The 15,195-nt window shown below is 42.0% G+C and overlaps 1 protein-coding gene across 1 annotated transcript in view; it reads right to left on the reverse strand.

Moving 5' to 3' along the window:
• Positions 1-15,195, reverse strand: part of skia (v-ski avian sarcoma viral oncogene homolog a) — a 149,854-nt gene that overhangs the window by 12,924 nt on the left and 121,735 nt on the right. The window contains exons 2-4 of the mRNA XM_052039393.1: positions 2,586-2,714; positions 1,534-1,658; positions 682-950 (exon numbers count right to left, since the gene is read on the reverse strand). Of these exons, the coding sequence (XP_051895353.1) occupies positions 682-950; positions 1,534-1,658; positions 2,586-2,714 (523 nt within the window). The remainder of the gene's footprint in view (positions 1-681; positions 951-1,533; positions 1,659-2,585; positions 2,715-15,195) is intronic.

Below are 15,195 nucleotides of genomic sequence, written 5' to 3' on the forward strand. Positions count from 1 at the left end.
TATTCATAGGTATAATTTGCAGGTAACAAATGTAAAGGTGACACATTATTATGTTAAAAAAGCCTCTTCAATTCAGATTCTTCATATGGGCAGAAAACCAAGCTCATCAGTGACAATGATAGACTGTTATTTTACATCGAAAAGAAATAAGCCACGGTTGTTATCCATAAAGCGCTGGAGAAACTCAGTGGGTCAGGCAGCATCTATGGGGAGAAATGGACAGTCAACGTTTTAGGTCGATACCCTTCATCTGGACTCTGGATGAAGGGTCTCGACCTGAACCATCAACTGTCCATTTTCCTCCATAGATGCTGCCTGACCCACTGACTTCCTCCAGTGCTTTGTGTGTTGCTCCAGATTGCAGTCTCTTGTGTCTCCATGGTTGTTATCCATCCTGACACTCCATGTTAAAGTCCAAACATACTTTCCCTGCAGAGTGGAAGGTTGTGGAGTTTGACCCTGAAGACTTGTCATAAGAGCTTTCGTGAGTTGGTATGTCTGGAGAAGGACAGACTGGAAGTAAAGCATGTCAACCAATCACCTCTGACTCAAGTGCTGTGCTGACAGAGGTCTGGAAGTAGTCCATTCATCAGGCTTCTCAATATGGAGAAGAGTTTGGGGCGGGGGGCGGGGGGTGGTGGTGAGGAGTTAGTTTATAAGCTGTGTGTGAATTAAACTTACATCCTTCTCTGCTCTCAACTTCCACTTCAGCATCTGAATCTTTGTCTTCAGAAGGAAACGTGGCAGCAAGGGGAGCAGCTGTTTCCTGTTCAAGCTCTGATTCCGCAGTTACCCTCCTTTTCCGAGATCTGTTAACTTCATTTGGAGTCCCAGTGTTCTGTGTGACTGCAGTGGCCAGTGGTGACTGTCGTCCAGTCCTCTGCTGGGGCAGTGGTGTTAGAGCAACGTTTGGTGCCACTGAACTTTCATAACTTTTGTACGCATAGAAACTACGGAGAGAGCACAGAACTATTCAGAACTGAGAGAATATATACCCACCCTCAAGATACAGTGAAATCTTACCTTCCCCAATACAAATTTGGTTATCTATCTTTTTGTATTATTAGAGCTCAGAATTCCAACCTTAAAGCTGCAAGAGCTTCAGATGAGCTCGTCTACAAGGGGTGCACCCATTTGCTGGTCAGGAATGCCATAGAATGACTGAGAGTTGAGCCAAGAGAGAATTAAAAGCCACGAACCAAAACACAAACAACATTAACAACCTTTCTCAGGGTCTAGGGTTGGAGTGACAATGTGTTCAAATTATACGGAAGCTGCCTTCTAATTGGTCCTCTGACCCCCGCCCCTCAAACAGAGGGGCTCACAAACAGCTAATTTCAAATGAAAATATCATGGTTTCATTCTCCACACAGAACGTACTTCACTTCTTTGTTATTTAAAGAAACTTACAAACAAGTTGTCACACTCACTTAAGAGTTTGCTAACATCCATAAAAAAGTTTCTGATTTTGTTCTTAAGAATTTTACTCTTAACCACACTATACTTCACTTTGAGCACAATCGGATACTGTACCTGTCCCGGGACAGTGCAGGGTGGTGAGTCAGAGTTTCTTTTTCAATTGTTGAAGTGGCTGGTGACCAGGGTCTGAAGGCGGAGAGTCTTTGCTGAGAATGTACACAACTGCTACTTAGAACATTCTAGACAAAGAAAATTATTATTTTTTTCATCCTTCTTCATTCCACACAATTTTCCTTGCAATCATTCTGCATTAACTTTTCACCAACTTGTTTCCCTTCTTAGCCTTTTCTCTCTTCCTCCTTTCTCTCTGTGTCTTCATGTTTTTAAAGGTGACACGGTTGAGAAGCTGCTTCAGAGGTTCTGACAGACCTTAATGGCCAGTTAATGGACACACATTCCTTAGTAGCCAGTATTCACATTTGACCATTGATATTTGACCATGCTGGACACTACAGCCAAATACAAGAGTCTTGTCGCCCATGCACACTTATACATGTGCAAACACAAATAAACACCCCTTCAACAGCAGTGACCAGATTGTGACCAGAATCTTGGACAGGTTTTCATCTCCCTATTCCAGAAGCATAGATGCCAGCTGTAGTGCACTTGGCAATGCCATGGCCGAAATCAGCCAACTCTGATCTGGGCCTCTCGGTTCTCATGGAAACTTGGATTGGATTAGATTAGAGGTTCATTTGTTTAGGGAGCCCCAGAGGGCAGGGGAGTTTCCTTTGCATAATGTTTCTGAAGGAAAAGCAGACTTGACAGAACTTGATCAATGGAAGTCTAGAATACACACTTGTCAAAAGTTAACAGAACTTCATCTAATTACTAAAATAAACTTACTCCACAGTGTTTCCCCTATTAAGAACCTCCTCCTTCCTCAGACTGTTGCCACATGCTTTCCTCTCAGTTGGAGCGTGTGTGTCAACTATCCAGCTGCCAGTTCCCCCTTCAATTCTGCTTAACCTCAATCTGTATTACAGACTTCATTGCAGCCCCAATGCTAAATCCATTTCTTGTAATACGGGCAAAAACCACTCACATTTTCCTCCCTCCCTCTTTCTAAAGAAGTTATTTGTTTGACTTATTACTGAATGACGTACCTTAGTCCCAGAAGGAGAGGAAAAGGACCTCCACCATTCAGGCTGTTTCTCCTTCTCACTTGTAGTTGGATGCTCTGAAGTAGTTTCATCTTTCTTGAACTTTTTAAACACTGTTTGGTCAAAGGGGACCTAAACAGAAGGCAAACAAAAAAGAATAAAGTTAGGATCCTTTTTGATGGTATACAATGCAAATACACTGAACAGAAAAAGTTAATTTGATCAGGGACACTCAAAACTAGACTAATAAAACTTTTAAAATTTCTTTGAGGAGTGTGACTATAACTTTTGCAAGATCTAAATACATGGATGAATACTGAACCAAACTGGAGAGGCTGAATTTCCAAAGTGATACTTGCAAAGCAGAAGTTTTAAGAGAATCTATAAACGTGGAATAATGAAAATCTGCTCTGACGGTAGAAGATGATAACTATTATCATGTTGGAATAGACACGATGACCAAGAAGGTTGACACCATCCAAGACAAAGCACCCTGCTTGACTGGTATGCTATACGCCACCCTCAACATTCATTCCCCTTACTACCAACACATCCTGGCTGCTGTGTGCACCATCTACAAAATGCTCTGAAGTTACTCAACTAGACTACTCTGAAAGCAAATCCATTATCTTTAGCACCAAGGAAGATTAGCACAGCAGGCACATGGGAACACGTTCTGCAGGTTCCTCTCTAAGTTTCGTGTCTTCCTCACTTGGATATCGATGTTCCTTCATTGTCAATGGGTTTAATTCCTGGAACTTCCTTCCCAACAGCACCGGGGAGCACCTTCACCAGAAAGGTGGTTCAGAAGGCAGTCACCTTCAAAGGCAGGCCGGGATAAGCACTTCACTGACAGCTATGCCTCAAAAAAACAATAAAATGTTCTCAAAATGTGAATTGCCTTTTATTTGAGGCAATGAGGCAAATTGTTAATGTGAGAGAAAGATTAGGAAAAGAAGAACTTTCCTAAAGGTCCATTCAGTAAGTAGTTTCCAGGCCAACCGATTTTGACTGGGACAACACTGGGGGATTGCAATTCAGGGTAATACCCCTGGGGTACAGAAAGTAAAGACGATATTATGTCATAATTTGTTCCAGTGACATCCACTGGTAAACATGCATAGCAGTTCACAAGATCACAAGACAAGGGAGCAGAAGTAGGCCATTCGGCCCATTGAGTCTGCTCCAAAGAAAAGGGGAAAAAAGAAATGAGAAATTGGGGGGGGGGGTGGGGACACACACTATTCTAACCCCAATTTCCGGCCTTATCCCCATATCCCTTGATACCCCGACTATTTAGATATCTAGCTATCTCTTCCTTAAACGCCTCCAATGATCTGGCCTCCACTGCTGTACGTGGCAAGGAATTCCACAAATTCACCACCCTCTGGCTAAAGAAATTTCTCCTCATCTCTGTTTTAAACCTGTACCCTCTAATTCTAAGATTGTGCCCTCTGGTCCTTATAAGTTACAAATCAACAGAAGTAAAATCCCACTCAAAATGTGAAATAAAACATGAAATAAAAATAGAAAATGCTGGAAACACTCAGCGGGTCAGATGCCATTCTTGGACACAGGAAAAGAGCTACTGTTTCAAGATCTTTCATCAGCATTTTCTGATTTTATTGCTAACTCCCTATGTATGGCTGTAAGGAAACTCAATGGAATAGGCCTTCAAAGTTCAGGCACTGGGCTGGAATGGAGGGAACCACTGATGTTCAACCTCTCCCACTTAAGCCAGTCCCAGACTCGCATGGTCCTGCTGCAGAGTGAGGCTTCACTCCGTCACTGGACTCCACGTGGAGCCCAAAACTGCAGACCTGCCTTATTGGGATTCCCAACATTACACTGGGGAGTCCACTTCCCTGATTCTATGCCAATCGGAGCAAAGATCTCATTCATCTGAATGGAGAATCCAGGCCTGAAGATTAAGAGGAAAAAGATAACTTAAAAGAAGTTTTAAAAAATGTTCTTAGCATTTCAATGTGTCCTTAATTAATTTTATTTATTTTTCAAACAAATTTTTAAATCACCGCAATTTTAGTAGTTTTTTTTATATGTCTCTGCACATCAGGGAATTTGTAGCTCGTTCTTACAGAAGGTGACACCCTGCCTCACTTTGCCGAAGGGTGTTCTGGATGGTAGCTGTGTGAGACCTACTCTGTGTTCCAGATGCTGCCTGGGTCTGGATGGTTATCAGCTCAGTCAGACCTCTGTGTGCAACCAGGAGAACCTGGGTGGTGAGACAAATCCAGTACCAGTGCTCCATTGTGCTATGCATCAGAAATAAAGGAGGGTGTTTTCTACATTGCATGCTAACTGTGCAAATAACGCTTAGTATTTAAAGGGTTAAATCAAAAGAAATATTTTGTTGACTTTTGTGCTGCTCCTTCATGCTAACAAGGCCCAGGAGTCACAACAAATAACTTGTCAGGTAGAGCATTTTCAGATAGAGCTACAATTCTTGCTGTTCAATTTGCAACAAAGTGCAAAAACACAAAATTAATCTGTTTGGCAGTTTCTGAAAAACAGCAAAAGAATTGTGTAATCAAGTCAAACATACTGGAATAAACATGGATGTGAGGGGGCTGGGGGGGGGGGTGGGGGAGCGGGGGGGGTGGGGGGCGGCGAAGCCTCTCCGCTCCTTCAAAGCAGCAAAACGTGTTCTTCCCTCTGAAAGTCAACTTGTCACCAAATTTCAGAGCCTGCAGCTGTACTATAACGTTGGGTCAATTGCCAAATAATGCTTTGTCTACCCTGTGAATTGCAAGACATGGCATGTAAATTACCCTGATGCAATGCAGAGCCCCCAGCCTGCAAAGATTTGATCAACAACAGGACTGTGTCTGGAACAGCAGTGATGATAGCACCAGTTAGGTATTTGGCAAATGCCCCTCCATTTCTGAAAACCTCTCAGTTGGGGGTTCCAACACTGAAACCACAACAGGTGACAATGCCAAAGGGAGGCTGTTATTTTTCTGTCAGCACACAGAACATTTTGTTCGGACAAGACATCAATTTTAGGCTCGCAGTGAATGCTGGAAAAACTGCTAGAACACGGCCTCTTCTGTGGGTCAAGTGTGAAACAGACGCAGTGAGCCAAAAATCTTGTATTCTGCAAATCAGTAACCCTTTGTGGGACAGAGCAACATTTCCGAAGATATTTTGAAAAGAATTCAGATACTGATTAATAGAATTCATCTGGAATTCCAGCCTCATTTAATAACTAAATGTTAATCAGACACGACGGAACAAAAACACACATTTTAAATATGGATCCTTGAAACTATTAAGAATCAGCCGGTGTTTTTTCAGCAAAAGCTTGCGGTGTGCTATCTTTGTAATAGTTTTTGGGATGTAATTATTGATGCACATTACTAAATGTCCTGAGAAAGTGGTGGCTTGATAGACTCACTGGGAGGGCAGTTAAAAGCAATGAGGGGGGAGGGGATGGGAACATTACTCAGGCCAGACAATAAGTTTCCTTCCCTGAAGGACACGAGTGAAACAGATGGGGTTTCTGACAATTTGACAGATTAACAATCACTTTTACTGACACTACCTTCTCATTTTGGGCTTTTATTGAAAAAAACAGAATTCAAATTCTCAACATGCCTTGATAGGATCTAAACAAACATTGCTCAAGATTATTAGTCCCAAACCAGTAACGATGCCATGGTTTGTTGCAACGCTCACATTTACACTCTGCAGGCTGATTGCATTCACTACCACTGGAGAAACCTTTTGAGTCATATGAGACCCAACAAGAGAACCAGCCCACAGACAATGCTGGGTGCTCAAGATCATCTGCCAGAGGCCAAACTCCACACCCTCCCAAATCAAGAGCTGTGGAAGGCCAGAGTTTCGACACAATGACAAGGTCACGCAAGGCCTCGGGAAATTCAGCATTCCCACCGACAGCCGGCAGAACCCTGCTCCATCAGGGGCAGCCACCAGAGAGCCCAGCCTAATCCCAGCAGGCAAGCGAGGAAGCAGAATGTGCTCCACCTGGTGAATGAACCTTTTGAAAAAGTGAGACACTTTGCTGTAAGTCCTCTCTCTCCTCTCTCACCTCTCTCACCAAGACCAAGCACCAATGACTAACTGGCTTTGCCCCATCTCCTTTCGTCAATCAAGATGCTGAAAGGCCTTGCTAAACAAAGACAACTTATTGCAGAAATTTAAGTGTTTGTTTGTCCAAATAAATATAAAGGCATTGTAGTTTGTGCGCATTCTTCATACACAGGCCACACCACACTTGTTTCATTATTATTTACACAATAACTGCCAGGAATTTCGGGTATAGAGAGTTACTGAGCAAAACTCAGTTTAAGCAAAGCATCAACAGTTTGAGTTGATGCTAATCTGAGTACGCCTGAAGTCTGATTTTAGTTGGCAAAATCATGGGGTTCAAATATAAAAGAAATGCACCTACATTTCTGAAGATATAAGAGCAGATTACAGCTGGTTTCAATGAAAACAGCTAAGTTTGGAATGTTGTGAAATTTTGGATTGGTATCACACACATACCCCTATCCTACTGGGAAGCTGTTCAGGATATTCAGTAATCACAAATGGCCAATCAACTCTTTCTAGCATAGCAATTCGTGCTCTGAACAACTCCCACTGAAAGAAAAATGAATAATGGAGAAATCAATGAAGCATTATCTATATTACAGGGAGGACACAGCTTGGGGGAAATGTTTGTCACTAACAAACCTCGCAAAGGCACTTTGCAATGTAATAGAGCAAACTGCATGATGGTGTTGGTGTTTGGCAAGTAAACATATTGTACATAAAACATCCTTCAACAAAGACATTTCCTCCTTAACTAAAATCGATTGAATTGATGACTAACCAATCAGATTTCTTTGAGATGGGATTGTTCTGTGGCTCAGGAGAAGTCGGAAAACAGAGAGCTCTGTGCACCGAACAATTAAAACACTCATCCTATCTCAGTACTCCACTTGAGCAGCAACTCATCAGAATAAGTTCCATCAGCTCAAAAACCAGAGACCATTGCATTTCTACATTAGAGCAGTTCATTGGCAGGCATTGTCTTAGAGTTGCTTTGTAAGTGGCATTTCTAAAAATGCTTTCAGATGAAAGGATTTGTTGTGTGAGTCCGCTGAGCTAAATCTGACCCCGGATAAAGGCTATTATTATAGTGCAGAGGAACAACCAAGGGTCTCTGGCAGAATCAGTGACCCGTGCATTGCAAGGTTAGTGGCCCACTCTTTTTCTTTCTCCGATATGCAGCTCAAAGTTGGAGGAAAACCTACTCAGCAGAAGTAACTGTCCAAGAAGAAAATAAGACAAACTGCCTGGTTTTCAAGCAGCACTGGATTCTCCCTTCTCATATCTGAATAGCTCTCCTCTTTCCCTGCCACACCCAGTCATCGTGATCCTCTCCAGGATTTCTCAGACCCCCAGCATCCCATCAACATTAAAACATTCTCTATTCCTCTTTAGAATGCTTTTGCCCGGGTTAAAGTTCAATCCACAGTTTTCACAATGAAAAGTTGACTGGCTTAGGCTTAAATGCGCCACTGTCATTCGGAGTTCTGCCCTGCAAGACACCGTTCAAAGTCTGTAAACAAGCGGCCTGTACAATAATGTCATCTTTGATGTGATGACATGTTTGCATCTGGGCAAAGTTTTAAAAATCAAAAGGAAAAACAGTGCCATTGATGAGCACTGTGGTTACTACAATGCAGTCAGGATAATAATGCCTGCAAATCCCTGCTAATTCAGGAATTCAACTGGTCTAAAACTCCAAACCCCTTTACAAAAACAAGCATAACTGCCCAGCATTCCAAATACTTTTAATGATTAAAATCCAGAACTGGTTTGATGCTTTTTTTTGTACAATGATGTGTTCTGATCTTCACTATGTTGTCTCAAAGGTTTTTAAGCACAGATCGTAAACCCATTAGTAAACCATCCTAAAAACAGACGTGTAAACAAATGCCAAGTCAGAAAAGTTAAAATAGTTTGAAAATGCAGTGTGTGTAGGAACCAGGGAGAGTTGACAGACATCTTACATTATATTTGCATTGATATACTTTCAAATGGCTCCCCGTGTAAGGGCATCACAGTGTACAGCAGGGACAGCCAGATATGACCCTGGATTTGGTACAGGGTTAACAAATCTCAGCCAGGGTGGGTGGGATGATTGTTGAAGGCACTATAATTGGCTTCAGAATTCCTGGCTAGGGAGAAGTAAAACTTCTGGAGGATTATAGCACCTGAAAAATTATTCTGTCACCTTCAGCTTGAAATGTGCAGTGGTGATGTCAGGAGTGGTCTTGTACACCATGGCCCATTCAGGAGTTACCAAACTTTTGGCCTGCCCCTCTCAGAGATCTGCGTCTTTTGCACTCATCTCCTTCCATTGGGGCTGTAAACGCTGAACAAAATAGACAATCTTTTATAACTGCTCCACCCTGCTGTGAACTTTATTGTATTACCCCCTGTGCCCTCCACCACCAAATATCCATCCACTGGTCTGACAACATTGCACCCACAATATCAAAGGTTTAGGTTGCGATTTATCTTTCAATTTAAGCTGGGAAAGTGGGTCAGATTAAACTGGAGCAGAGCGTCTGCTTCTTCCTGACAACTGGGAAAATACAGGAGGTGATTGATTCAAAGGGCAGAAAAGCCCAGAAAAAAGATTGACCTTATTGCATTTTAGGTTCGAGTCCAGATAGTGATCTAGGACCATTAAGTATTTGAAGGTGCGATGCTGAGCAAGAACTCAGGCAGATGAGTTACAGCTGCTCAGTACATTATGAACACCTCACAACTGAAGGCAGAGATACTAGCCTGCTAGTAGTCATCATTTACAAGTGGGGCAGGATGAGGGAGGAGCTAATTGATTGGAGGAGGAGGAAACAGGTCAGGGAAGGGACACGATACAAGACCTACCGATCCAGTGGCTCCCTTGCATTTGCTGCTTTGCCTACTGATCTGTAGTGGCAGCATGGTGCCAAATGAAGATCTCACTTACTACTTAGTTGGTAACGGCCTTCTAGTCGAGATATGTGAGAGGCTAACGCTGGTCAGCATAACCCTTGTCCAGGAGGAGCCCCCACCTCGGAGAGGAAGAGAGCCATCGGAACAAAAGAAATACTATGTTCTTGAAAAAGCATTAACAAAAATAACAACAAGGTTACAGAAAACGCTATCAAATCCTCAGTGTTCAAAGTTATAAGTTCAGATTTTGGATTAACTCTGCAATATTTTCAAAAGGCCCTTGGCTGAAATTGTCATCACTCTTCAGTTTAAATGCAATGCGCATTTGACTCCATCCAGTGCCGCATGCTAAAAGCATGGACTGTTATGACAAGGTTTTGATTCTGTAAATATGAACATCAAATCAAGCACTTAAACCCTAACAACATGGCACCAATTCAATCTAGCTACAAGTGGAAAATGTACGTTAATAGGCATAGATATAAAAAATACTAGCATTTTTATTTTTGAGTTGAATATTATGCGTTTATGAGGCATCTATGCTGCCCTTTGTAAATATATACTTAGTTTATGGCTCTGTTAAGTCATCCAAACATCACCATGTTAAAATAATGATTGCTTTAACAGAAGGGGCCATGGTGAAAAGTTACTGGGGGGGGGGGGGGGGTGTCAGAAGTACAGAGTTGAGGTTACAATCAGACCAGCCACTGTCCTGTTGAATGGTGGAGGTTTGAGGGGTTGACAGTAGCCCTCTCCTGCTCCTAATAGTTATGTAATTTTAATTCCACTGCTACACAGAGAAACAAAGCTAATTGGAGCCTGGCTACCTGACTCAGATCTGTTGGGACTTAACTATGTGCTGGATTCAGGTCAGGTCAGCTTTGAAAAATAATTGTAAATCCTCAGTTTCTGGTGCAAGTGGGCTGGGCAGGATCTTTAATAAATAAACTTCTGAGTACTGGTATATTGGTGAATACATACTATACGTTAGTGGGGCCATGCATGAGTTAAGTGATGTGTTGTGTGGAACAGGCCTGGTTGCCAGACAACAGTGGTCAGGTTGCTTGGGTTAGGTAAAAAGAAATTACAAGTCCTCAGGCTTGGGATGCATCAGGTTTTCATTTTATTCCCGAGCAGATCTCTGTATTGAAGGAAAATGAAACATTCACTTCTCAGACACTTTGGCAGTTAGATGCAGTCTGTTGGGGAGAGATGTGTGCAACTAGAGCTCTGAAGAGCTATTACCATAACAACATCCCTGTGTTAGGCCATTCCAAAATGACATTTACTAGTGAGGCTAATGTAGTCTTTTACTCATTTCAAAAGGCACATGCTTACTCTGGATTATGGGATTAAATACCCAAAGGGATGATGCTGAATGCCTTTTGTAACTTGAGTGAAAGATATAGCAGTTTAATGGAAGCACTGCTATATCTTTGGCAGATTTCTCACTTAGAAGTATTTAATGCAGAAATTGATAGGTTCTTGATTGGTAAAGGGGTTAAGGGTTACAGGGAGATGGTGGGAGAATGAGTTGAAAAATCAGCCATGATTGAATGGCAGAGCAGACTTGACGAGCCGAATGGCCTAAGTCTGCTCCTATATCTTGTGGTTTACGTGGCTCAAACCCACCCCAGGTCTCCAGCAGAAATAAGAACTTAAACTTCATTGTGTGCACAGGAAGGACTTACTTGAGATAGCAGTGCAACAAAGGATCACAGGATTGATTGAGGTGGGGGCGGAGAGGGCATTGGGAGAAGTTAAACAGACTGGGCCTATATTCTCTACAGAAGAATGTGGGATAATCTCATTGAAACATACAAAGTTCTTCAAGGGCTTGACAGGAATGGTGTTTCCCTGGCTGAGATATTTACAATCAAGGGTCACAGTCCCAACATAAATAGATGACCATTTAAGACAGAGGTAAAAAGGAAATTTCTTCACCCAGAGGGCAGTGAATCTTTGCAATTCACTGCACATGGCTGTGAAGACTCAGTGAGTATATCCAAGACACAAAATCAATAGATCTTTAGATATAAAGGGAATCAAATGATGTGAAGTTAGTGCAGGAAAGGGATGCTGAGGTAAAGTATGGGCCACAATCTCACTGAACGAGCCTGCTTCTATTTCTTATGTTCAGTGCCATCCAGGGATGGATTGCTGCAGCGTTTGGATGAAATAATTAGCCGGGCTCCTGTCTCCTTGCTGAGATGAATGCACAGGGGCGAGCCCTTGACGATTTGGCCAACCATGATCCCTCAACCACATCAAACACTGGTTGGTTATTTCATTTGCTGCTGTCTGCAGGATCTTGCTGTGCGTACTGTGATACCTTCTGAATACCTCGGAGCTCTTTCTTATAACAACTCTGGAAGTATCTGGAGGTTGAAATTCTGAATGGCTTCCATTGATTTCCTGCCATAGTCCATGGCCTTTCCATCTTATCCCTGGAGATCCACCAGTCTCCCATTGGAGTTAGAGTGGGCAAGACATGGAATTTTAGCTCTACTGTGTTTATTGCATGGCAGTAACAATCCCCAGAGCCTCAGCTTGTTATTTAAATTAATTCTACAACAATAAACACCATTGGCAAACAATTTGAACGCAGGTTTTGTTTTTCAGTTCTGCAAACTCTCTCTCTGAAAAGGCAACAGAGGTATTACTGATTCACACTAGGGTAGAGTGAGGGTGAAGACACTTTGGTCACCATATTTAGAAACAGAGAGGTGGTAACATTGGAAGTTTTAGTCTTGCTGTGTGACCTTGTGAAAGAAATTGCTCATCAAGACGAGAGACATTGGAATATAACAACAGAACGAGGCCATTCATCCCCTTGAGTATTTTCAGCAATCGATTAGATCTTAGCCGACCTGTATCTCAACTCTTACCTGGCTTTATTCCACAATTCCTGATAACCCTTAGCTAACAATGATCTATTGATCACCCTTTCAACATGTGAGATGGCCCAGCATGCATTTCCATTATCCTTTCTGTTATAAGGTTGCTCCTTCATTTCATTCCTTAAACTTAGAATTGGGCTTTCTAGGGCACACCCTGTTGTTCTGACACCACCACCACAGGAAATAGTTTCTTTAATTCTACTCTTATCAGATCCCTTAATCATTTTAAAAGCCATGATTTGATCACCTTCAAACTTCAACAAGCGATGTCAGAATCAGCTAAGAAAACTGCATTTTATTTGCATTTTAGAGTTTCCCCAAATGAGTCCAACTTACAACACCCCATCAAGGAGAGTTTGACACAGAGTTAGGGTAAAAGGGAATCATTTTTACACCTTTGAAATATCAATGGTTGAAGCAATGAAAATACAATCATAAAATATTTCCCCAGCAATTTTATAGCTCACGCATTTACTATCTTCATGTGAAAATCAAAACAACAAAAATAGGAAGACTAAACATTACTGAATATTTAGTAATTCATATGGTAAAACCTCTACCATTTAAACTCAGCTCTTTTGCTGAGATCTACAATTTCTTATCCGCAGTAGTAGAATCTGTTCATTAACCAAGACTGAATTAATTTTAGTTTCTGTTCTTCAAAAATTATTTTCCATCCAGCAACAACTTCACATCAATGTTGAAATTATATTAATTATCATGAAGTAGAATCTGTAATATTAAAATATTCTTTTACGATTGCATGAAATGTTCAAATAATCTACACATCAGCGAGATGTTACCACCCACAGATCCGCATCTCATATTTCCATTCTAACATCAGCGGTTAGACTGGGAAAGGGTGGCGCTTCCTTTGCATTTCTCCGCAGTACAGCTAATGGCTACAAGTTCTGATAATGGCTTTTACGCAAAGTGAAAGCCACAAGAAGTGGGTTGTTGTTTGTTACCACTCTTAGACTTCAAGGACTAGCTGTTCAGACAAACTTGTCTATGAGAGTGAGTCATACAAAAAAACAAGCAGAAATTACAGTGGATAGGATGTTGAACATCTAGCCATGTCGACAGAGGTCGTAATGTCTGAGGCTATGGGTGCAACCACACGACAGTAAATGCTTCATAGATTTGACATTGAACCACAGTTTTTTTTTGTACAAACTGTTCCATTTATTGAACGTCAATTTTCATCTTCCTACTAATTTTCACGACAATTTGGTTGCATTCTGTTTCTTTTGACAGTTTTCAGCCCTCTTCTTCAACAAAAAGTAAATTTAAAATAACTATTATGGAGACACAAGAGACTTCAGATGCTGGAATCTGGAGCAAAAAACAAAGTGCTGGAGGAACTCAGCAGGTCAGGCAGCATCTGCGGAGGCAGAGGGATGGTTGATACTTTGCATCAGGACTGAGAGTGTAGAGGGGAAGTAGCCAGTGAGAGGGAGGGGTGAGGCAGGGGCTGGCAGGTGATATGTGGAACCTGTCACCAGCAGCCAGTCCACAATCACACTCAGCTGTAATATGTAGTCCATGAAATTAGGCACATGTACAGCAGTTACACACTGCATGTAACTGTGGCATTCCTTGACAAAATCTCATGGACTATACCGCAATGGTATGAACCACTGAGTTCTCACAGCTGTGGCCATGAGTTGAAGACTAGCAGCAACGGGATATTTGGTATAAACTTGATTGAAAGACTTGTACCTTGTGGCATTTCTAAGCAAGTTGGAAATTCACCACAATTTATCTTTTAAAATTAATTCCTATTTTCTGAAGTTTACCAGCAGTGTGGTTTTTGTTTATTGATTTAATTCTTGCACAAACTTAAAAACTAATCACCATTCAGCAAACCAACTCAAAATTTCACTTGTTGGCCCATTACAAGGTGGAAACTCCTCACAGCACGGAATTCAATGAGTTTAGGCCCTGATTAGAAGATGTGGCTGGGAAGTCCACACTGCTGGAGAAGGTTTGCTGCATGGAGATACCACAGCATTGAGTTTAGTCATGCATGAAGCTGGCAGCACTGATGGGATGTGGGTCAAGGCTAGGAACACCAAAACAACTGTGTGGAAGGTATAGATTTCACAGAGGCAGAACAGGTAAGGTCAGGTCTCTTGTTTACAGCTTGAGCAGGCTTCTAATATCCAACTGAGCCCCACACTCAGTGCACACAGGATGCCCTGTCTGCAGATCTCAGAAGTGCAAAGAATTATCCGGAAGTGCTGTCACGCCAGGCATGTCACACCATTTGGCGTTGTTGCACATGACCCCAGACTGACCTTGAGAAAGTGCACAGGGAGTACACAAAGGTGCTGGTCACAGTTAAAGATTGGGTGTTCAATATAATCCAAATCATACTGTGCACAGAAGTGTTGTGTGATGTGAATTTCTATCTTACGCCCCTCATGTGATTAATAGTACTGCATTTACAGAATTAAAACTATGTCGCTTCACAAGATAAAAATATACTGTAAATACGTTGAGCTTCCAGCTCTCTGAGCAAGATCACCGAACCCATTCAGACATTGGGTTCCTGGAATACCTGTAGCTAACTGCCAAGATTTCCATCTTTCATTGACAGGTCACCTTCAGGCTTCACGAGTAAGCCAGACAAGCTGGTGAATCATCAGTTCAGCTGGTCAATGTGGTTTATTCAGGAGCTGAATCACCAAAACTCCCACAGTAGGCTGACTTGCTTCTGTACTTTCATTACC

The sequence above is a fragment of the Pristis pectinata genome, chromosome 26 (genome assembly GCF_009764475.1).
Source record: "Pristis pectinata isolate sPriPec2 chromosome 26, sPriPec2.1.pri, whole genome shotgun sequence".
In the NCBI taxonomy this organism is placed as follows: domain Eukaryota; kingdom Metazoa; phylum Chordata; class Chondrichthyes; order Rhinopristiformes; family Pristidae; genus Pristis; species Pristis pectinata.